Genomic DNA, 25,457 nt, shown 5'->3' on the forward strand with positions numbered 1-25,457 from the left:
AGCCATGCACAAAAGTCAAATAAAAATGCATTTACGTCTTTGATATCAGACCTCAAACCATAAGATACACAGAGGAAATCATAGGAAGAGCATTCCATGGCACTGAAGCTAAAGGTATCTTTAAGGCAGAAATACTACTGGCCAACCAAGCAGAAGCAAAGATAAACAAAGGGGACTATATTAAACTGAGAAGCTTCTACATCTCAAATGAAATGGAGACTAGGATACAAAGGCTACACATGGAATGGAAGTAACTATTCACCCCAATAACCATCTGATAAGGGGTTAATATCCAAAATATACAGACACTAGTAGAATTTAGCCAGAAAGGGGGGGGGAAGAGAAGAAGGAGGAGGAGGAGGAAGAAGAAGAGATGGAGGAGAAAGAAGAGGAGGAGGAGGAAGAGGAGGAGGAGGAGGAGGAGGAGGAGGAAGAGAAGAATTAAAAGTGACCACCAACAGCTGCAGGAAATGGCTACCAGTCCAGACTTTTTGGGGATGCTCCCTGCCGGCAGGTCCAGCCTTAAAGGGAGGGCACAGCCCAAAGAGTACAGAGGCTGAAGCTGCAGTAAGACCAACACCATGCACAGAGAATGAAGATGGCAGTTGTGATAACCTGAAAAATACCAATCACCTAGTTAGCCTCTCAGATAAGGAGTTTAGAGTAGAAATATGGAGGATGCTCATAGAACTCAAAGAAAGCATAGATCGAGTTGAGCAGACCACAAAGATAGAAAACTACAGAGTAATATCCCTGATGAACACAGATACAATGTTCCTCAACAAAATTCTGGCAAAGTGGATCCAACACCTCATCAAGAAGTTCATACACCAAATCAAGTAAGTTTCATTCCAGGATGAATTCTGCATGCCTTCTGCATACCTATATTCATTGCAGCACTATTTACAATAGTCAGAATATGGAAACAACCACGGTCCCCCTCAACAGATGAATGGCCAAAGAAACTCTGGTACATATACACAAGGAAATATGTGGCCATTAGGAAAGATGAAGTCATGAAATTTTCCTTTACATAGATAGACATGGAATCTATTATGTTGAGTGAAATAAGTCAGAAGGAGGGAGAGAGACACAAAATAGTCTCACTCATCATTAGGTTTTAAGAAAAATAAAAGACATTTTGTAATAAAACCCAGAAACAATAGAGATGGGGAAAGACAAACTCACAATATGAAGCTCACCACAAAGAGTGGTGAGTGCAATTAGAGACTACACTAACAACTATCATGACAATGTTAGTAAGTGAGAGAAGTAGAATGCCTGTCTCGAATACAGGCAGGGAGTGGGGGAGGAGGGTGATGGGGGCACTGGTGGTGGGAATGTTGCACTGGTGAAGGGGATGTATGTCTTTTTTATGACTGAAAACCAACTACAAACATGTTTGTAATCATGGTGCTTAAATAAAAATATTACTCAAAAATGTCTTTTCAGTAAATCATATATTTATTTACATAAACTGCCTAAAGGGAAGTTGCCTTATTATTACATTAGGAAAACATAAAAAAATAAATCTCTAGAATTGAACACCACATATATAATACTTTTATATTCATAATAAATTATGCGTCGGTTTTCTCTCTTCCCTTCTCTCCGTTTCTCACTCTCTCCTTTCTTCTTCTCTCCCCTCTCGTTCTCTCTTCCTTTCTTTGTCTCCCTCTCTCCTTCCCACCCTCTCCCTCTCTTTTCCCTCTCTCCTCCCTGTTCCCATTCTCTCCCCTTCCTGCCTCTCTCCCTCTCTCTCGCACCTTCTTTTTTTTTTTTTTTTTTTTTTTTTGGTTTTTGGTTTTTGGGCCACACCCAGCAGTGCTCAAGGGTTACTCCTGGCTGTCTGCTCAGAAATAGCTCCTGGCAGGCTGCTTGCAAGGCAAACACTGCTGTGCTATCTCTCCGGGCCTTCTCTCGCACCTTCAACCCTCTTCCTCTCTTTCCTTGAAAACAGAAAAGGAAAAAAATTATGTGCCACCAAATCTGTATAAGTATACTTTTCTCACCCCTTGAGATATTCTATAGGCTTCACTCAATCCCTGGTCTTATTTTATAGACAAATTCTAGGATTCTAACAGTATTTCTGAAAACAAAATTAGAGATAACAAATTAAAAAAAGAACCAGTCATTTTGGTCCAATAGCACACCGATACTTTCACCATGTGTCCTTACCTTTCTCTGGTGACTTTCTGTAGAACCTTCATTCCTGTTATGTTACAGCTCTTTCCTTCCAATTGTCTGTCCTTCAAATGGGTTTGCTCTGCATACACTTCACTGAACACTCCATATGCATCTTGCACAAGAAGGCAAACTCTATAAAAAAGTTAATCACATTTGTTCTTTCATAAAATAGTTTTTGACTCGACGATTCAATATTGATTTAAAAATACAAAGATCAGAATTTTCTTTCTTTCACTAGAAACTGTAGTCCTTCTAAATGAATTTCAAGATTTTTAAGATGTCCATTTGTATATCACAATTCAAAAATACACAGAATATTTCTTTGGTATAAAACTAATCTCTGAGCCAAATGTAATATATTTTATTATTACTTTCTCTCCCCATTACTTAATTAAGTTGCTGCTGCAAAGACCAGAGATCACATACATGCTGATAGTGGTGTTTTCCAGGGATTGCAAGCAAGGTTATACAGCTTAAACATACAGCTGGCTGCATGTGTTCAGAATCACTTGCCAACACAGAGGATTACATACAGCAGAACTCATAGGATATCACAGTCAGAATAAATAGGATACCAGAGATCTGACTTATGACTATATATTTGCAAGGCACGCATGTTTCCTCATAGCAACCACTCTTCTTAACCCACAAAATGGATTTTGAACGAAGGAAAGTGGTTAATTCTTCAAATACATTAACATTGCTCTCAAACAAACTCTACATTTCTCCATTTTTATCTTATCCTCCATAAAATAAAAAATTTTACTTATGGAATAGTTTCAATGATAATAATAAGGGCATTTTCTGAGATGGTACATATTTAAAGACCTATATTTCCTACTAGCACTTAAACACAGCTATTGTATAGCCATTGATATGATGGGATTATTTCAAATTTTTTAGTTCAAAAGATAATATCCCATAACATTTTTTCATAATTCAGATAACGTATTTTTATCATAAAAAGTACCCCCAAAATTTTTCAGAAGCCTGAATAAACTAGTAAGAAATCAAATAGATAGTGAGAAGCAAAACTATTTTAAAGATGATAATCTTACGCAAAGTGTAACTTGGAAGGTAACAGATAATAAAAACAAGCAAAGAAAAGCTAAAATAAAACATTAACTCTCCAAACAAGTGGAAGCAGAGATAAACAGATGGGAATATATTAAACTGAGAAGTTTCTGTACCTCAAAGGAAATAGTGCCCAGGATACAAGAGCCACCCACTGAGTGGGAGAAACTATTCACCCAATACCCATCAGATAAGGGGCTAATATCCAAAATATACAAGGCACTGACAGAACTTAACAAGAAAAAAAACATCTAACCCCATCAAAAATGGGGAGAAGAAATGACACTGCCAAAAAAGAAATACAAATGGCCAAAAGGCACATGAAAAAATGTTCCACATCACTAATCATCAGAGAGATGCAAATCAAAAAAATTATGAGGTACCATCTCACAACATGAGATTAGGACACATCACAAAGAATGAGAACAAGCAGTACTGGCGGGGATGTGGAGAGAAAGGAACTCTCACTGCTGGTGGGAATGCCATCTAATTCAACCTTTATGGAAAATGATATGGAGATTACTCCAAAAACTGGAAATTGAGTTCCCATATGATACATACAGTATCTGTGGTGTGGTCTGAGCTTTTATCCCAGGCAAGACATTTTCTTAGTTTTTGTACCAAGCAGCACCAAAACTGGTGAGGGTAGAGAAGTAATGAGACATTCTATACAACAAAGTTGGCAATTTTGAAATTTTTTTTGGTGGGGGGGAGATGATTCCTAAGAGTTGCTTAGGATATCCAGGGTCATCATTCTATAATTCTCAGCTCACTGGCCAAAAGTGTAATATGAAGGCCCTAGAATGCCATGTTGCTCCCTGAGTTGCTCCTGTGGTGTTGTAGATTACTTGATAATGCTAGGGAGAATATATGGTACAGGGAATAGAACCAGAGTTAACCACACGCAGAGCATACTTTTAAACCCCTAGATGTGAAAAATAAAAGGAATTTTCAAATGAAAATTACATACATCAAAATAAATTATTATTGGCCAGAGAGATAGTACAGTGGATAGGGCATTTGCCTTGCAGGTAACTGATCTAAGTTCCTTTTTTTGTTTTGCTTTCTTTTTGGATCACAACAGTGGCGCTCAGGGGTTACTCCTGACGCTATGCTCAGAAATGGCTCCTGGCAGACTCTGGGGACCATATGGGATGCCGGGATTCGAACCACCATCTTTCTGGATGCAAGGCAAATGCCGTATTTCCATGCTATCTCTCTAGACCCTGATCTAAATTTTAAATTTGTTCCTTGGCATTACATATGGTCCCTTGAGCATCCTCAGAAGTGATCCTTGAGCACAGAGTCAGATTAAACCCCAAGCATAGTTAGGTATGGCTCAAAAAAAAAACATAAATAAAAAATTTATTCAGGCATATGTGTTCCTGGGTACAGGGTGCCCAAGCACATGATTCCCACATCTCCCCTCCTGAGAAGGATACTTTCATGCTTTGATGTGTATTAGAGCTCTCTCCACTTTTGCAGAAGCCCACACTTTCTCTTGAATGTATTATTCTCTCTACCTCCATTTCCTCAGAATTTCATTTTTCCTTCCTTCCTTCCTTCCTTCCTTCCTTCCTTCCTTCCTTCCTTCCTTCCTTCCTTCCTTCCTTCCTTCCTTTCATTTGGGGGGGGGTTTGAGGTTTTGGGCCACACTAGGCGGTATTCAGGGGTTACTCCTAACTCTGCACTCCTGGCAGGCTCAGGGAACAATATGGGATGTCGGGAGTTGAACCTGGGTCCGTCCTGGGTTGGACACATGTAAGGAAAACACCTTACCACTGTGATATCGCTCCAGCCCCTCTTCCTTCTTTCCTTTTAAATTAAAGCATCATGAGATGAGTCAAAAAGTTGATAAGGGCTGGATTGGTGGTGCAGCAGTAGGGCATTTGCCTTGCACATGCTAACCCAGGACAGACTGCGGTTCAATCCCCTTGAGTCCCATATGTTCCCCCAAGCCAGGAGCAATTTCTTAGCACATAGCCAGGAGTAGCCTTGCTACATCTGGTGTGGCCCAAAAACCAAAATTGATGCAGGCCTTCATGGAAAAGAAATTTCAAAGTCTTTACCCAACTTTGTAAAAGCATTAAAGAGGTTCCTTTATTACAAAGCAAATTTCACAAACATAAGTTGGATAGAAAGATGACAAAAAAACTCCTACATGTCCATAATCTCACTTAATGTCAACAACAAAATGTATCAGTCTAGAAACAGGAGTGGAAAATGCATCAGAATACAGAACACAACTTCCAGCAGCCTACAAGAGGTATATTTGAATAGTCAGGACAAAGGCCTAGAGTGAAAGGATGGAAAGTAAAATTTTAAGTAAACAATTATCTTAAAAAAGTTAGAATGACAATACTTATATATAAGACAAAACAGACTTCAAATGAAAAAAGTTATACAGAACAGAGAACTCACTTCTAAATGATCAAAGAAGATAAACATTATAAAGAACTCAAACTCCTAAACAAATAGCCACTTAATGAGGGACAATTGCAATATTAAAGAACTGCTAACAGACCTAAAGCAAGATATTCTGAGTAACATAATAGTATAAATGATACTTGATCACTGTTTTATCACCAAAAAACTCAACAAGGCAACGCTGGCTTTGAGGGAAGAAATGGAAGAGATAATCTTAGTAGACATACATAGGGCTGTTTATCCTCAAAAATCAAATACATATTCTTTTTTGTTTGTTTTTTTGGGTCACACCTGCTGGTGCTCAGGGGCTATTCCAGACTCTGCACTATGAAATCACTCCTGACAGGCACGGGGAACCATATGAAATGCTGGTATTCGTCCTGGGTTGGCTGCATGCAAAGCAAAAGCCCTATCACTGTGCTATTGCTCCAGCCTCTGACTACATATTCTTATTGAATGCACATGAGTATCACCAGGTATAGCCCAAATACCCCCTCAAAATATATACTCTTAAATGTCTGAGATTAATATCAAAATATCATCATCATGGAGCTACAGATATAATATAGAGTTTAAGACATCTTTTTTTTTTTTTTTTGATTTTTGGATCACACCAGGCAGCGCTCAGGGGTTACTCCTGGCTCCATGCTCAGACATCGCTCCTGGAAGGCACAGGGGACCATATGGGATGCCAGGATTTGAACCAATGACCTTCTGCTTGAAAGGCAAATGCCTTACCTCCATGCTATCTCTCCAGCCCCAAGACACTTTTCTTGCATGTGACCATCCCAATTTCTATATCTACCTAGTACTGCATGGTTTCCCAAGCACTCCTGAAATTGATTCCAAGAATGGAGCTGGAAGTAGCCTTTGAGCATCAAATCCAAGAAAATAATAATAAATATAGTAGTAGGGTCACAATTTTATGACAAATATCTAAAAACAGGCTAATCTCTATCATAACGAAGAAGAAATGATCTTAAATCACTTGGAAACAATTTTAATGGTGGATGCATCTTATATTTTATTTAAAATAAAGACTATGATTTTGATTATATATCTAAATGAAAAAGAACAAATATTATTCTTTATACTATCTAGCCTAGAAAAGTATGTTAAATCAAAATGAGAATGAAATGATACATTTTTAGTTGAATCTATAATGTCATTTTTAAAAAGATCCGCAGATGATTCCAGATTATAAACTCTTGCATGAAAGCTATTTATTGCTTTTCTTCAAAGGCTCATTCACTCCCTAAATATGCCGTACTTCATACTTTTTTCTTGTCAAATTGTGGAGGCTAAGGAGGAGGCCTCTGGATTAACTAGTAAAGCCTGCCACTATGTATCATAATGCTATAAGCATTAATCATTCATTAGTAAATGAGTTAATATGAATAGAAAATCTATATACATCTACTTTAAAAATCTATATTTGCAGAGAATATCTTATTGCTTTTATTATATACTTTTCAAAAAGGAAAGGTAGAAAATTGTCTGAGTACTTTTGCCTTAAACTGTTGGCACTTGCTTTTATTGCAAATAATTAAGAAGAGCCCTCTAGTTTATTCTTTCACTCTAGAAAAAAATACTTTTCCCTTTTTCCTCGTTCTGTTCATGCCCAGACACCCACATGCTTGCCAGCAGAGCTCAGTAGCATGCTGGTTCAGGCCTAAGGTGGAGTCACTGTTCTCACCAGTTCAACTGGATTGGAACCATGACATTCAACGAACAGTTCAAACAGGAGTGAAATCAGCAGGAACATATACAGAATTCCACCCACTTGTTACTACTTCCTGCTGAGCACAGTACTAGCTTCTACAGTAAGTGGTAGCATGACAGGTCTGAACAGAAAAAGGGCCCCATTAACTTGTTTTTCCTGAATCACAAGAGAAACTTCCTGTGAATGATATAGTCAACTGGCTTCTTTGGGTGGCTGCATCCTATCAGTAACTCTGAAACCTTAAAAGAAGCCTTCAACTCTATGAATTTATTAACTTATTAATACATTTATTAATTTTACAATGGGAATAATTTATATATCTGATTTTTGTGAGCATGAAAATGATTCAGGTTTGGCACACAGTAACTGGCACAAATTGATTTCTTTCGAAAGTACTTAAGCTTGAGTACTTAAGTTAATTAAAGAACCACTTTCTTCTCTGTTGATGTTGTAGCAATAATCAGGCATCTCACACACTAGCTGTGGTTCTAACACATACCATGACCTCTTGGTTATGGTACTTTCAGTTCTGGTCCAGTTGCTGCATACTTTTTTGCTGTGGTGCCAAGGGGCTACTCCTAGCTTAGGTTTTGGGACCACTCCCAGTGATATTTGGGGATCAGGTGGTGTCATAGGTCAAGTAAAATACTCATGGATGAAAACTAAGTGCTCCAGCCCTTTGTACTCTTCCCATGACCCTTGAACATAATTTTTAGTTTCTGTGTTTGTACACAAGAGTCTGTATTAAAGCTGGAAATCACTGAAGTGTTAACAGGATAAAAGGCAACATAGTAGCTGGACTCAAAGAACAGAGTCGCCAGGATTTAGATCCACTTATTTTTGTTTTGTTTTGTTTTGTTTGGTGTAGGGGTTATACCAAGTTCAGTGCCTAGAGGATGCTTCTAGTTGGTACCCAGGAAACATTTCTAAGTTGGGGAGCATAGTGCTGACTGTTGAGTTAGATCATTATATTTGATCTAATCTTTTGTTATATGTATGCTCATATTGCTTATCGTTTTGTTTGCTATTTTGAGCAGTATTTTACTTTTAGTCCCTTTTTTTTGGGGGGGGGTGATTGGGCCACACGTGGCAGCCTTTGCAGGTTACTCCTGGCACGCTCAGGGGCCATATGGGATGACAGAGATCAAGCCCGGGTCAGTCATATGCAATGCAATGCCCTCCCAGTTGTGCTATTGCTCTGACCATGAGTATTTTAGTTTCTTTCTGTTCCTAGCATAGAGCAGATTACTTAGCTCTTTCTTTTTTTGCTAAATTTTTATAATCCATCAAGAAAATTAAAATTGTCATACTTTCTTTCTTACTAACACATAGTATTTTAGATACCATAGTTTTTAACACTGTTAATAGTAGAATTTCATACATAAAACATCCCAGTATCATACTCCACCAGTGTCCTCTTCCCTTCACTATTGTCCCAATGTGCCCCACCACACACTACCTCTCTTTTTCATCTCACCTCCATGATAAATTCACTTCTACATATTAGTTCTTGAATTCTGTTGCTCTAAGAAACTTATTATTTCCTTATTATGATTCTTTAGTTCCTACAGATGAGAGAGCTCATTCTCTATCTGACCCTCTCCTAGCTGACTTTACTCTAGACGACAGTCTCCAAATCTATTCAGCACGGTCCTAAGTGTGATCCCTGGCACTACATGGATGACACCCAGTACAACCAATAATAGCAGTGAAGTTTCCAAAGCACTCCTGGGTGTGTCATGGTGGTCCGTGATCACCGCCAGGTGACCCTGATGGCCACTGCATTGCTAGGCCCAAGTAACACCATATTTCTGTAGCTAAGCACTGAACCAATGGCCCCTCAGTTCCTTAAGCAGTGCTTAGGATAACATATTGGAAAGAACTCTCTTAAAAATTGTTACATGTTGAGGCCAGAGAGATAGCACAGCGGCATTTGTCTTGCAAGCAGCCGACCCAGGACCTAAGGTGTTTGGTTCGAATCTGGCGTCCCATATGGTCCCTAGTGCCTGCCAGGAGCTATTTCTGAGCAGACAGCCAGGGGTAACCTCTGAGCAGCACCAAGTGTGGCCCCCAAAACAAACAAAAAATGTTACATGTTTTTGTTCTTTAAGGCCATCCTCTATATTCTTAGTCAGTTAAAAAAGTTTAAATCATGAATAGATACTGTTATCAAATATATTTTTCTGGTAACTGAAAGGACATTTTAAAATTCTCTTTGCTAATAGAGTACATGACAATGATAAATTTTAATTGTTTTTACTTGTTTTTTGGGGGGATCACATGCAGCAGCACTCAGGGGTTATTCCTGGCTCTGCACTCAGAAATCGCTCCTTGTAGGCACAGGGGACCATATCGGATGCCAGGATTCGAACCACCATCCATCCTAGATGGATGCAAAGCAGATGCCCTATCACTGTGCTATCTCTCCGATCCATAAATTTCACTTTTTATTCTTTTTCCTTTTCTTTTTTTTTAAATAATTTCTTTATTTAAACACCATGATTACAAACATAATTGTAGTTGGGTTTCAGTCATAACAAGAACACCCCCCTTCACCATGCAACCTTCCCATCACCATCTCTTACCTTTCCCACCCTCTGCCTGCATTCGAGACAGGTCCTCTATATCCCTCACTCACTGACATTGTTATGATAGTTCTCAGCGTAGTTATTTTTCTAACTGCACTCATCACTCTTTGTGGTGAGCTTCATATCTTGAGCTGGTCCTTCGGCCCTCAACTCTGGGAATTATTTCAATGTCTTTAATTTTTCTTAAAACCTATACATGAGTGAGACTATTCTGTGTCTCTCTTTTTCCCTCTGGCTAATTTTACTCAGCATAACAAATTCCATGTACATCATGTATAGAAAAATTTCATGACTTCATCTCTCCTGATGGCTGCATAATATTCCATTGTGTATATGTTCCACAGTTTCTTTAATCATTCATCTGTTGTAGGGCATCAAGTTTTTTTACAGAGTCTGGCTACTGTGAAAAGTGCTGTGATGAATATAGGTATGAGGAAGGGATTTTTGTATTGAACTTTTGTGTTCATAGGTATATCTCTAGGAGTGGTATAGCTGGGTCAAATGGGAGCTCAATTTCTAGTTCGTTGAGGAATCTCTATATTGTTTTCCATAAGGGCTGGACTAGACAACATTTCCACCAGCAGTGAATCAGAGTTCCTTTCTCTCCACATCCCTGCCAGAACTGATCTTGTTCTTTGTGATGTGTGCCAGTCTCTGTGGTGTGAGATGGTACCTGATAGATAGTTGTTTTAATTTGCATCTCCCTGATGATTGGTGATGTGGAACATTTTTTCATGTGCTATTTGTATTTCTTCTTTGAGAAATTGTTCATTTCTCCTCATTTTTGATGGGGTTATCTTGTTAAGTTTTATGTTAAGTTTTATACTTGTAAGTCTCCAGAGATATACCTGGCTTTCAGACAAGTTTCCAGTGATTTTCAGGGATCAGACAGTCCTGGGACTAAACTGAGGACAACTGCATGTAAGGTTTGCATTTTCATGCCTATGTTATTGAAGCATATGTTTTAATCTTGTTAAGTTCTGTCAGTACCTTGTATATCTTAGATATTAGCCCCTTATTTGATGGGTATTGGGTAAATAGCTTCTCCCATTCTATGGTTGGCTTTTGTATCCTAGGCATTATTTCCTTTGAGGTGCAGAAGCTTCTCAGCGTAATACAGTCCTAATTGTGTTTTGGGGCCACACCTGGTAACACTCAGGGGTTACTCCTGGATATATGCTCAGAAATCGCTCCTGGCTTGAGGGACATATGGGACACCGGGGGGATCGAACCATGGTCCATCCTAGGTTAGCCTGTGCAAGGCAAACACCCTACCACTTGCGCCTCCCCTCTGGTCCCATAAATTTCACATTTTTTTTTTTTTTTTTTGGTTTTTGGGCCACACCCAGTAACGCTCAGGGGTTACTCCTGGCTATGTGCTCAGAAGTTGCTCCTGGCTTGGGGGACCATATGGGACACCGGGGGATCGAACCGCGGTCCGTCCAAGGTTAGCGCAGGCAAGGCAGGCACCTTACCTTTAGCGCCACCGCCCGGCCCCCAAATTTCACATTTTTTAAATAATTTTTTACCTTGAAATAAAGACAGAATTCCATTTGATACATTTTTTTTAGAATTTTGTTTTTGCTTTTGGGCCACACTGTGCAATGCTCAGGGGTTATACTACTGCCTCTGTGCTCAGAAATCACTCCTGGCTCAGGGAACAATAAGAGATGCAAGGGATCAAACCAGGATCCATCTTGGGTGAGTCGCGTGCAAGGCATACACCCTACTGCTGTGCTACCACTGCGGCCCCTATTTAGAATTTTTGTATCTATACCTGTTACTGACCTATAATTTTATATCTCAAATCAGATTTCATATCAAGATTATTTATAAGTTGGTTGGCATACTTTTTTTTTACTTTAAAAGACTTGTAGAAGATTTTAAATAATTTTTAAACAGTTGGGATTAATTTGGTAATAAAAGAATTCAGTTTTATGTGCTATCTTCCCCCTGTGAAAGATTTTTAATTATCAGTTCAATTTCCCTGATGGTTATACTGTTTAGGCTTTCTTTCTTTCTCTTATTCTTTGTTTTTATTTTTGTGTTTGCTTGTTTGTTTTGTTTTTGGGTCACACCCAGCGGCGCTCAGGGGTTACTCCTGGCTGTGTGATCAGAAATCGCTCCTGGCGGCGGGCACAGGGGACCATATGGGATACAGGGATTCGAACCACTGTTCATCCTGGGTCGGCTGCGTGAAAGGCAAATGCCCTACTGCTGTGTACCCCTAGGCTTTTTTTCTTTTCTTTCTTTCTTTTTTTTTTCTTTTTTGGCTTTTGGGTCACACCTGGCAGCATTCAGGGGTTACTCATGGCTCTATGCTCAATAATCGCTCCTGGCAGGCTCAGGGAACCACATGGGATGCCGGGATTTGAACCAATGACCTTCTGCATGCAAGGCAAATGCCTTACCTCTATGCTATCTCTTCGGCCCCTAGGCTTTCTTTCTTTTTTTTACTGAGTCACTGCAAATTATAAAATCATTCATGGTTGAGTTTCAGGTGTACAACAACAGTCTCTTCTCCACTGTTTACTCCCTATCAATGTTCCCATATTTAGGCTTTTTAATATTTTCCAAGATCTCTGGTAAGTTATTTCCCTAGGAATTTATCCATTTTATATGTTTCCAAATGTAGTATAATACCTTCTAGGTATGTTTGTATTCCCTTATTTCAGTATCCCCATTTTTATTGACAGTTATTATATGCTTATGTGATCTATTGCTTTGTCTATATGCATTGTTTGAGGAGCCACCCACAGAAGTGCTCAAGAAACCGAAAGACACTCTGATGATGCTGGATGGAACTGCAGCATCAGTGTTAAGGGTTAGAACAAAGGTTTACATAAAGAGTGGCTAGTGGCCTGCAGCTGAAGGATGGTGCTAAAATCATGTCTATATTTGGTGGTAGGGGGCAATTCTTGTTTCTCTTTGGCAAAGAGCAAACAAGCCAAGATTCCTGCTCCTGCCCAGAGTTGCCAAAACAAGGGGGTACATTTTAGAAGTGTCAATACATGGTAACCTGTTCAGAAAACCTACAGACACCAGCCATAATCTGCGGCCACAGAGCCAGCAGTGGTGCCTAGAAAACTATTTCTGGCTAATGATGTAGCTCAAGCTTAAGTCTGCCCCAGCATCTACAACACACAGGATAGTTTAAGCCTATGAAGCACTTCTCTAAACTACTATCTGCAGCCCTAATGTTCCATTCAGTTAGTTCACCACCAGCTAGGCTCACATTCCAAGGCCTAAAAGGTCAGTACTTGAGGCAACAATGTTCAAAACAGTGGGTGAGAGTCTTGTTTTCATCATAGTGAGGTTGCTACATAAAAGGTTTCAAATGGAGGTTTAACTGATCTCCAACACTGTTGTTATTTGCAAAGACAATCTTCGGTCTCAAACATTATATCACCTAGTGTAGTATTTCTCAGAGTGGACAATATCACGCTGGAGAGGAGGGTAAAGTGGACTGACTCATCTAGAGAGCAGTAGTAACTTCAATACAACTGGAGACTGCTTTCTATTTTTCTAATTTCATTTTTTATGCTTTAAAATCACTCATTCATATCAATCATAGGACCAAAACTTAACAATTAATGTCAGAATGCATACCTTTTATTACAAGTTTTTGTTTCTGCCTTTTCCCCCCATTTGCTGAAACAATAGGTCAAACAGCATTTGCCACAATAATGACTGTCAAGTTGCTGGCCATAAAAACTCCAGCACCGCAAATTCATCTGAAGGGCATTCCAGAAAAGGTGACTGCTTTTGTCATTCTCATCCACCTTGGAGTATTTTAAGACAACCACTAAACTTCTTTATTTTATGCTTTTTCTACTTAAGAGCAGTGTAAGACTTCCTCTTTTCCTTAGCACTACCCAAAATCTCAAAACAGGTTGCAGAGTAATTCCTTTTGAAAGTTGTAGGCCATCTTCTAGTTGTTCACTGGTGAAGATCAGTAGAAATTCCTTCCTTATCATGACTGGATCATTGACTTTACATTTTGTTTTGTTTTTGTTTTTTTGGGCCACACCCATTTGACACTCATGAATTACTCCTGGCTATGCACTCAGAAATCACCTCTGGCTTGGGGGGACCCTATGGGATGTCGCTGGATCAAACCACAAGTCCGTCCTAGGCTAGTGCTTGCAAGGCAGAGCCTTACCTCTAGTGCCACCTCTCCTGACTTTACATTTTATATCATATCTGGGGTTCAACCTCACGATGATAATATTCTCCTAAAGGTTTTCACAAAAATCTCCGTCCTGTGGGGGCCGGAGAGATGGCATGGAGGTAGGGCATTTCCCTTTCATGCAGAAGAATGTAGTTCAAATCCCGGTGTTCCATATGGTTCCCCGAGCCTGCCAGGAGCAATTTCTGAGCATAGAGCCAGGAGTGACCTCTGAATGATGCTGGGTATGATCCCCCCCCCCCAAAAAAAAAAAACACAACTCCATCCTGGCAGGAGATCCACCACAGATGGCAGATCAAAAAAAAACTGTAATATTTTATAAGATGCATTCTGTGAGAAGAACAAGACGGAGTCGAATGCTTAACTTAACATTATGTTCATATATAAAACAGATATATAAAATAATGATGATGAGTATTTGGTCCAAATATATCATACATGCTTACCTAAGGAGAGACCCAGTTCTGTCCCTCACTCAACTTCATTTCCAGTGGTTTTCTTTTGGGGGGAGGAAAGGTAGTCCACTCCTGGTGGTACTCAGGAATTCCTCCTGGCTTTGAACTCAGAAATCACTTCTGGGAAAATGGGGAATCACTCAAGGAAGCTGGGGATCAAACCTGGGTCAGTCTCTTGCAAGACATACAACCTACCATCTACCCACTGTACTATCTTTCTGACCCCAGTCCAATGGTTTTTTCCTTTTAAAAATTTCTTTAAACCCTTTGGTTTACAGAGCTATTATATCATTGTCTGATGGTTTACTAAGCTATTTCTTGCTAATTGAGCATTCTGTTGTTGGTTTTGTTTGTTGAACTTGTGTGGCTTCTATGATAAGTTCTCATATAAGTTGGCATATTCCACTGGGAAATCAGTTTTCAAAGTAATGGGGTGTAAGCAGCTGCGTTGTCCAGTTCATTGAGAATGTATGAAGCTGGGCCACCAATGAGATCATATGGCAACAGCAGTGTTTCATGGGTGTGGTTGCCAGGACTGCTGGAAGTACAGAGGCCAAGAGGGTGGAGGAGGAGGAGGAGTATGGGAGATGGCCTTGCCTGACTCCAATCTGTCCCTGGAGATGTCAGCCACAAAACTGTCATATCTGGGGTTTTGGCAGCTAGGAATCTCTGTAGAGGTAATGGAAAAGGGATGAATCTAGAAGCTGGAAGCATGGCAGTAGTGGGTCTACAGGGTTAGATCTATGTGTGCAGCTGGCAGGAATTCAGTAGGGTGGCCCAGTTCGATCAAAATCAGCTGCAGTGCTTTCTGTTTGTTAACTTAAAAAGGCATTTTCCCAGGAAGAACAGAATCACATTTTCCTCAAAAAAGGGTGGTAAGGCAAATAACTCTATTTTAAGGGAATTCTGTGTTTAGGGAACTCTAGTTTAGGGGGATTCTGTGTTGATAAAAAGTCCTTTTACTTTGGGAGAGGTAGGTGTTTGGTCCATACCCAGCAGTGCGCAAAGGGTATTCCTGGCCTATATTCAGGAGAGAGCCCTGGTGGTGCTCAATGAACCTTATGTGAATCTAGGATCAGTTGCATGCAAGGTAAACTCCTTACCTACTATACTGTCCCTCAGGCCCTAACGAAATATTCTGTCAGTAGTATAATATGGTAATAATATAAACTAGCACTAATAAATGTTTCAAATGTGTGTAGGATGAATAACTAAATTTTAAATTCTACTTAATTTTACTGTAAATAACCACTGTGGCTACTGACCACTGTATAAGAAACCATGGGCAAAAGGCACAGAATTAGAAGAATAATCAATGCATATATACTTAATAATCTGTTAAAATCACATTTCAAACCTCAGTAAATAAAAAATAACAGCATAAGTGAACAAGAGAAAAATCCTATTTAAAGTATTTTCAAATTATGTTTTATCAAATAGTAATATTCAAAGGTTTTATAATATGTTTTACATCAAAGTTATCACTATGATCAAAATATTCTTGAACATTTTTCTAAAATAAACCTTATTAGGTGCAAGAGACAGTATAGAGTTGTTAAAATTCTTGCATAGCACCTGACTAACCTGGATATAATTCCTTGATACCACACCTAAGTCCCCTGACCACGTTTAGGAATAAACCCTGAGCACCACCAAAATAAATAAAACAAAATATATCAAAACCAAATTAAATTATCATTGTATTAAATTCTCCTTGCAAATGTAGTATTTATAAGCAGAAACCCAAATAAACTCAATGGTCACAAGCAGTAAGTGTAGTTCTGAAATCACTGCTTTTTAACCTTGGAGGCTCTGTGGTCTGCAATTCCTGTCATGACTTATAATCACACTGTAACTAGGTGTGTATAAACCCAACAGTATAACCCCTGGCCAGCACCACAACTAAAAAAGCATATGAGTATCATGGCCAGAAAGTACAACCAACAGACCACAAACCTTTGTGAGCAGTACACTTACTTTCTATAGTAAGCAACATGACCTGATATGCAATTTCCATGAACTGACAGTGTACAACAACCACAAAGAGCAGGCAAGTGTTAACCACCCCCCAATCATCATAATGAAAGCATAAGTGATTAGGAGGTGGAAAAATTAAGGAGAAAAAAACACATTTTATAAAATTTGCATTCTTTGGTTATTCAAAGTCTTGGGGAAAAAAGTAAAATAACCATAATATCAGGTTGAGCAATAGCTTAAAGGGTAGCACATATGCCCTTTGTTTGAGCCCAGCAGTATATGCTGCACTCAGGATTCCAGGTATGACTCAATACACTAAGGTCCAAGTCGTCTCTGCAGCGCTGGAACAATATAGGCAGAATGCTCCAAGACTTGGACCTCAAAGCTGTTTTCAATGATCTGAAATTACTGGCAAAGGCAACAAAATAAAAAATAAATAAATGGGGCTACATTAAATTTTAAATGCTTTAGAGTCAAAAGGAACATGGGCTAACAATAACAACAAAATAAAAAACCACTATAAAAATGGAGAGGCACTTTTTAGAGGAAGAGAGGAACAAGGCCAATAGGCACATAAAAATACTCATCAGCTCTAATCATTTGGGAAATCTAAATCAAGATAACAATGAGATATCTCATATCAGTGAGACTAGCATATGTCAAAATACTGGTAACAATCTGTATGGAAAGAGATATGGTAAAAAGAAACTTATCCAGTGTTGGTGGGGATATTGTCTGATTCAACACAATTGGAAAAAAGTATGGAGAGTGTTTAGTAAATTTAGAATTAAACTGCCATAAAACCCAGAAATTTCATTTTTGAAGTAGAATTTTCTATTTTCCAAAGAGACATATATGCATGTAATTATTCAGTGCAGTGCTTGGTACAGTAGCTAAGATACAGAAGTAAGCTAGGTATCTAATGACAGATGAATGGATGATGAAGATGTGGTATATATATATATATATATATATATATATATATATATATATATATATATCCAATGGAATAGTATGGAGCTGCCAGAAATAATGAAATTATGCAATTTGATGCGATCTATATGGAATTGGGAGATTACATGTTGAATTCAGTATACCAGAAGAAGAACAAATACACATTGATCATACTTATTTAGATGTAGAATAACTGGATGAGGGAATGCAATGTAGTAAATGGGGTGATACCAAGATCACCCTTAACCCAGAATACAGGGAGGAGAAAAACATAAGTAAAAAACTGTGGGTGGGGATAGATGATAAAGAAAAGTAATAAGGAGCAATTAGGTATGTTGGCAATATGTGGGAGACATATAGCTATATTACTAAAGCACAGACTCAACAACACTGAAAACATGAGATCCAAACTGCAACCACTAACCAATGCCATCAAATTTGATAATGCCTGTCAAGGTGGTAAATTGGGTGTTCAGGAGGCAACTTGGGAACACAGGTGGAGGGAGGTTGATTCTAATGGTGGGATTGGTGCTAGAACATTAAATGTCTAAAATTCAACTATCAATAACTTTGTAAATCACGGTTTTTAAATTAAATATAATTAAAAATATCTGACAAAAAATTAAGTGCTATGATATCAAAAATTGTGATTCTATATAAATATGAAAAACCTGAAGCTCTGGCAGAACTAGGTGACAGCTGCAAATGGGACACTAGACTTTCAGTTCATCCATGGGTCCAGTCTGCTATCCTGGTCAGCCCCTACACACCTGTGTACTCTTGGTCTCTCCAGCTCTCTGCTAGCATAAAAACACATCAGAAAAACATTTCAAGGTCAAGACAGGAGGACAGAAAAGTACTACAATCCTAAGATTTCCAAGGAAGTAAGAAATACTGGAGAATAAATTTAGAACAATTTTAGGAACAAGTAGTTGGGAGATGGGTTTCATTTTGAAGAATAGAGAAACTGTGGAATCCAAAGACTGGTTTCAGCCAGGAAGCAGGAACAGGACTGATTATTACAAAACATGGAGATGTCCAAACCATGGAGGATGTGACTCAAAGCAGGGTGGCAGACATATTTTCACTGCTGGTCTAGAAAATATTTAAGTTCATTACTTCAAAAAATAGCAGGGTCCCTATGATCAGTAATCAGTTTAAGGAAGAATATGGTATCTCCCCTCAGCTTCAACCCTAGTTTGCACACTAATGGCAGCAAAGAGTATGATATTAGTGTATGTACACCTCCACTTGAGGACAATGAACATTCTCTGAGAAAAAAAAATAAAAGGAGGTAATTAATATTCTTCTCCAAACAGGCACACTCAATTTTATCAATCTATCACACAAATTATCTACACTCTATGTTCCTTAGCTACTAGATAAGTTCTCGGGTTTCTTTTATTTGGGGAATGCATTTGGCCACAACCTATGGCACATACAGTTTACTCCTATTTCTATGCATAGGAATCACCAGTCAGCTTGGAGTATCACTCATGGAGGGCTGGGGATAGATCTTGTGTCAGCTGAAATTACTGTCTGTATTATCTGATCTAAGTTCACCATTGTATGTTTGTTGTTTTGCTGTTATTGTTGTTGTTTTATTTTTGGGCCACAACCAGTGTTACTCAGGTTCACTCCTGGCTGTGCACTCAGGAATTACTCCGGGTTGGCTCCAGGTACCATATCAGATGCCAGAGATGGAACGTGTGTTGGCATGTGCAAGACAAGTGCCCTACTGGCTATACTATTGATTCAGTCCCCACAGTTTATTTCAAGGTAATTAAGGAAAGCCCTCTGAATACAGCAACACACCATGAAAGAAACTTCTCAGGGACATTGGTAGTAGTGGAGAAGCAACAGCTCTCTTACCTTTTACTATAAATTTATCTAATTTTTCTTAGACTAAAATAAATGCAGAGGATTCTAGACAATAGCCCCCTTTCTTCCAGAAAAGGAATTATAAGCCAGAACTGCCAAGTTTATCAGTGAAAGCAGTTAGTGAAAAACTCAGCACCTCAAACATCTATGTTGTCTATGCCACGCTCTTTTGAGCCACATCTTCCAATGAGCAGTCCCCTGACCTTCATCACCCATGACAATACAGTTATGATAATTTTATTTATTGTATTTTATTAAAACCATTGTGATTTACAAAGTTCTTCATAATTATATTTCAGACAAACAATAAATCAGGATCAATCTCACCACTAGCGTCAACTTCCCTCCATCAATGTTCCTAGTGTGCATTCTCTACCACCACCCTTTGTGGGCCCTCTAGACTGTCAGTATAACAGGCCCATTTAGGTCTCTTGATTCTAGTGTTGGTAATTTTGTCTTGGATATTTAGTTCTGTCCTTTTTTATCTCCACCAATGGACCTGAGATAATTTGGCCCCTGGCCTCCATCCTTTCTCCTCCCCCTTCTTAATTTATAGAAAAACACAGAAGAATGAGGTAAAACAAAGTAATTCCTGTCCCAGGGTTCAATGAAAAGGGCAGAAGCCCCTAAATCTAAAAGATTAAAAATGAGGTGGCCGTGTTTTTTGTTTTTTTTTTTTTGTTTTTTGCATAGGTGCAGCAAAAGTTGGGGAAAATAGAAAGAAAAACCTTTGGCCTAAAAAACATGAAGCATTCTGCCATAAGACTAACTATAGGCTCCAGGCATATTAAGTTGTCTAATCCCAAAGTCTTCATGATCCTAGGAAAAGTTCTGTTCAAACATGGTTGTCGCAGTCAGGCTTCTTTAATTAGAGATTATGGTTTTTGCACGCATTCTATGCCGAAGTCTAGGTACCACAGAGCATCTTCTGGTTTCATCTCACTGTTAGGTAGCAAGGCAGGGAAATGCCCTGACAGCAAGTTGTTGATGTTTCCAAGTTGTCAGGATGTCATATGAACCCACACTGGAGCAAGTAATTACAATGGCAGCATTAAGGACTTCCCCTGTAGAGGTCAATTCCTGGTGCTGGCACAGAAATCCCTGCTGGTTCCAAAGATGAAATCCAAGGTTCAGGGGTGAGTGGCCATGTCTGACTGACTAAAGCCTAAGTCAAGTCAGTATCAAATTTAAGTTGATTCACATTCAGCTAAGAGACAACCTAATGCTCAAAATCAAAGTTTCCTTCTTCATACATTAGGCCAATTCACATTGTTATAAGTGTTATAAGTGAAAATAACTGACAAGATGTTGATTTTTGTCTCATTATATGTCAGTTCATTTTGAATCTTTAGGCAGGTATGTGTTCTTTTATAAAGGGGCGTCCACCCAGGTGAAGGGTGTCCCATGCTGGAATGATAAGTATCTGTGATATAGAAATGAAATCAACCACTGAATGGCCAGGCATTATTGCTCTGACCATGTATTAATACAGATTGGTTTGTAAGCTAAAATATGAAGCAATATGTGATTATCAAAATATCCTATGCTCTGCTGGCTCCTGCTCCAGTTGGCCACTCTTCCCTACTCTCAGCTAAATATAGACAAAAGTCAAAATACAATCACAGGTCCTGTTCAAGCCAACAGGAATAACCTAGCCGGTCTTTGATTCTGTGCATCTTTTTTTGTTTTGTTTTTGGCCATACCCGATGACACTCGGGAGTTACTCCTGGCTATGCACTCAGAAATTGCTCCCGGTTTGGGGAACCATATGGGATGCCGGAGATCGAACCCAGGTCCATCCTGGGTCAGCTGAATGCAAGGCAAACACCATAACTCTGTTATCGCTCTGGCCCCAGTGTGCAATTTTTTTTAAATTTATTTAAAGGAAATATATCACAGAGTAGACACAACTGATCATAATACATTTGTTTCATAAAGAACAAAGGCAAAGTTATTTAAAAAAATAAAAAAACTAACGAGATAGAAGAGAAAGAAAAGGTTCAGTAGCAAGTATATTTTTGAAAATCATTGAATCACCAATTAACTCATTAAAGGCCTAGCAGAAAGTTTAATAAGCTTTTCTTTTCTTTTTTTAAGGATCAGAGTTAAAGAAGTACAGCAAAAACAGTGATAGGGTGGCAAGTGTTGTGTGCATAGGCACAGCAAAATATGGGGAACATGGAAAGGAAAAGCCTTGGCCTAAATACAAGGAGACCTTACACCTAAAGTTTTCTGGCATAAGACCATCTCTAGGCTCCAGGCATATTAGGCTGTCCAACCCAAGTCATTGTCTGTAGTACCAATAAACCTTCTATCTTGACCCCCCTGCTTTTGCCCCCCCCCACAGTCACTGTTGTTGGTGTCAGGTTTCTGTAGTTAAAGATCCTGGAATCTGTGCATATCCTATATAGAAGCAAGGATAATGTGGAGTGTCCTCTAGTTTCACCTCACAATTAGAGGGCAATGCGGATAGCCCTGTCCTGAAAGCAGGTAGTTGTTGTTGTTACATTTTCTAGGTGTTAAGGGACCTCTCTTTGGAGTAAGTTGATGCAGTAGGGTCTTCTGTGGTAGAGGATTGCTCCCAGGTGATGTTATAGACAATGGTTGTTTTGTAGATGGCATCCTGGTTCAGGGGTGAATGGACAATGCCCGTTCTTCTGAGACCTGAGCCAGGCCATTATGACAATGTTCAGGGTGTAAGGTCCCACCGCATTACAAGTTTTGTGTGTTCCTATCTTGATTAGATAAGAACTTGCCTGTATGTATAGTATTTTCCCATTTTAATGCGCCTATGCAAAAGCGGAGCAATGCCTCATGGCATTATATGGGGACCCCTAGTACAAGTCCAACAATCCCCGTAACTTGGTTCTAACATAAACTCTAAATCTAGGGACTCATCTACCAGAATTCTTTATTGAACAGATCACAAAGAGAACAACAGACAAAACAGTGGGGAAAATTGTCACTGTATAAGAGAATATTCAGTAAGGGTTATAGCTGTTAAGGGAATACATACAAGATATTCAAAAGATATATATATATATATATATATATATATATATATATATATATATATATATATATATATATATATACACTTCCATTTTATGTCTCTGAAATCGTTGTGGGTGTGTTAAATCCGGTGCATCACGTTGGTCTGTGATTTGGCTTGTGCACTCTGATAACTGGCTGGCGATGGACCCATATCAGGAAAAATCCTTGAGCCATGACTTCTCAGGAATCGAGTCTCTTAGCAAGCAAAGACCCACAATGAAGGAAGGGGGAGGGAAAGGAAGCCTCTGAGAGTAGAGCAATAGCAATCTCAATAGTATTGGGATCTTCTTAGGCTGAGAGTCTATCATATCACTTAGGGCGCGGTTTGGCAGCTGGCTTTATGTGGGGATAATGATCTGCTTCTTGAGGAGCCAAGAACTGAAGGTAAAAAGGGTTAAATGTGGGGTAATGCTGGTTGGGGGTGAGGGAGTGAAGGACTAGACATGAGCTTGTAGGGCGGTAGGCAAGGGCAGAATATAATATGGACATTCTGCATCTGCAAAACATACATTAATCATAGAAAATCCTATTGATTTATATCATATGCATGGGAGCACTTATACTATATTTTCTTATATACAATAAATGTGATCATTTTATGTCTGTCCCTCTCCATCATTTCACTCTGCATGATACTTTCCATGTCTATCCACATATCAGCAAATTTCATGACTTCACTTTTTTTCAAATGGCTGCAAAATATTGTACTGTAGCTTCTTTATTCACTCATGTGTTATTGGGCTATTTCCAGATTCTGGTTATTGTAAATAATGATGAAATAAACACAGGAGTGCAGATATCTATTCTGCATTATATTTTAGGGACATTGGTATATATTCCTAAGAGCAGAACTGCTGCATTGTATGGAAGCTCAATTCCTAGTGTTTTCCAAAAACATTGGACCAGCTGATATCCCCACCAGAAGTGAACAATGGTTTATTTTTCTGGCATCTATACCAACTCTGTTTATTTTTGTTCTTTGTGATGAGCACCAATATCTTAGATGTGAGGTGATATCTCATTATTATTTTGTTTGCATTTCCCTGATGATTAGTTACCTAGAGCATTTATCATGTGTCTTTTGGATTGGATGTTTGAATTGGTAATATGGATTATTTGAAGAGGTTTCTGTTCATCTCTTCTCCCTATTTTTTGAAGTTATTTTTTTCTTACAAAGTTCTAGCAGTACTTTTTATATCTTGGATACTAACCCTTTATTAGATAAGTGGAGGGCAAAAAATTTCTTCCAGTCTGTGGGATGCCTTTATGTTCTGGAATTTGTTTCCTTTGAGATACAGAAGGTTTTAAATTTAATGTAGTCCCATTTTTCCATTTGCTTATGTTTGCTTCCACTGGATTGGTCAGTGGCATATTTTCATTGTTTTTGAGCCACATGCAAGCATGCTCAAGGCTTACTCCTGGCTCTATGCTCAGCTGTCACTCCTGGTGGGATCAGTGGACCATAATGTGTGCCTGGAATTGAACTCTGGTAGTATAAATGTAAAGAAAAGGCCCCATCTGCTATACTATTGCTCTAGACCCTGGAATTTAATCTTTAAAGGTGCCTATAGTTTCAATATCATGGAGAGATTGGCCTATGCTTTCCTCTATGTAATTTATGGACACAGGGCTAATATCAAGGTCTTTAATCCATTTTTATTTGAAATTTTGTGTGTGGTGTCAGGAAGAGGCCTGTTTATTTATTCTTTTTTGTATGTTGTTGACCAGTTTTCTCAACACCACTTGTTGAAGATACTTTCCTTGTTCTACTTCATATGTTTTTACTCCTCTATTGAATATTAACTAACCATAAATCTGTGGGTCTATTTCTGATTTTAAATTCTATGCCATTGATTGTCTTTATTCTAGTACAAGGATCTTTTAACTACTACTGCTTTAGAGTATAGTTTGAAGTTAGGAAAAGTGATGCCTCCTATGTTCTGTTTCCCAAGAACTGCAATTCGGGGTGAGGGGAGTGGGTGGGAAACTTAGTGTTCCATGTAAATTTTATTATAGTTCCACATAGTGTAGTGTTTCCTATAGGTACTGCATGTCCTATATCAACATAGATAATGCTAATTCTCTCATGAGCAGGGTATGTGTTTTCGTTTTCTTGCATCTTTTTTTTTTATTTCTTAAAAGTAGTGCTTTATAGTTTTCTTTGCATGGGTCTTTCACCTCTTTACTTGAGCTAATTCATAGGTATTTGATTTTCTGAAGTATGATCATGAATGAGATTTAAAAAAATTCTCTCTTCTATTTCATTATTTGCATATAGGAAAGTCATGGACCTTTTCTTGTTAAATTTATAGCCTGCCACTCTACTATACAAATATATGGTTCCTAAGAGGTAGGTGTGTGTGTGTGTTTGTGTGTGTGTGTGTGTGTGTGTGTGTGTGTGTGTGTGTGTGTGTGTGTGTGTGTAGAGTTTAGGGCTTTTGAAAGATAGTATAATGTCATCTACAAATAGTGAGCGCTTGATTTTTCTTGCCTAATTTCTATAGCAAGTACTTCCAGTATAATACTGAATAGAAGTGGTAAGGATGGGCAACCTGTGTCATGGCTAATCTAGGAGTAAGGATGTTAGCTTTTCCTAATTTAGTATAATATTTGCTGTGGGTTTATGGTAAATGGCTTTGACCAAGTTGAGGAAAGTCCCTTCAATTCCCATTCTATTGAGAGGGTTTTTGTTTGTTTGTTTGTTTTTATCATTTCTGAGCCATGAGAATGAAGCTTGTACCCTGCTGGGAGAACTAAAATTCGTGCCAAATAAAACCACATTCCACTGCACATTCTCAGACATAAAAGAATACTTTTGTTTGCCACTCTATCACAGTCATATCATGTTGAAAGTACTGAAGTCCACTATAGAGTTAACATTTGCTTTGAAGAATTTTTCCCTTCACTACTATTATTGACAAATCTTGTCAATTCAGATGTTTAAATTC

The 25,457-nt window shown here is 38.6% G+C and overlaps 2 protein-coding genes across 2 annotated transcripts in view; both read right to left on the minus strand.

The window, feature by feature from the left end:
* Positions 1-25,457, minus strand: part of UBE2V2 (ubiquitin conjugating enzyme E2 V2) — a 738,183-nt gene that overhangs the window by 367,826 nt on the left and 344,900 nt on the right. The gene's annotated exons all lie outside the window — the stretch shown is intronic.
* Positions 1-25,457, minus strand: part of SPIDR (scaffold protein involved in DNA repair) — a 184,620-nt gene that overhangs the window by 77,010 nt on the left and 82,153 nt on the right. The window contains exon 4 of the mRNA XM_049775632.1: positions 2,179-2,319. Within this exon, the coding sequence (XP_049631589.1) occupies positions 2,179-2,319 (141 nt within the window). The remainder of the gene's footprint in view (positions 1-2,178; positions 2,320-25,457) is intronic.

This window comes from Suncus etruscus, chromosome 6, assembly GCF_024139225.1.
Source record: "Suncus etruscus isolate mSunEtr1 chromosome 6, mSunEtr1.pri.cur, whole genome shotgun sequence".
NCBI classification, from domain to species: domain Eukaryota; kingdom Metazoa; phylum Chordata; class Mammalia; order Eulipotyphla; family Soricidae; genus Suncus; species Suncus etruscus.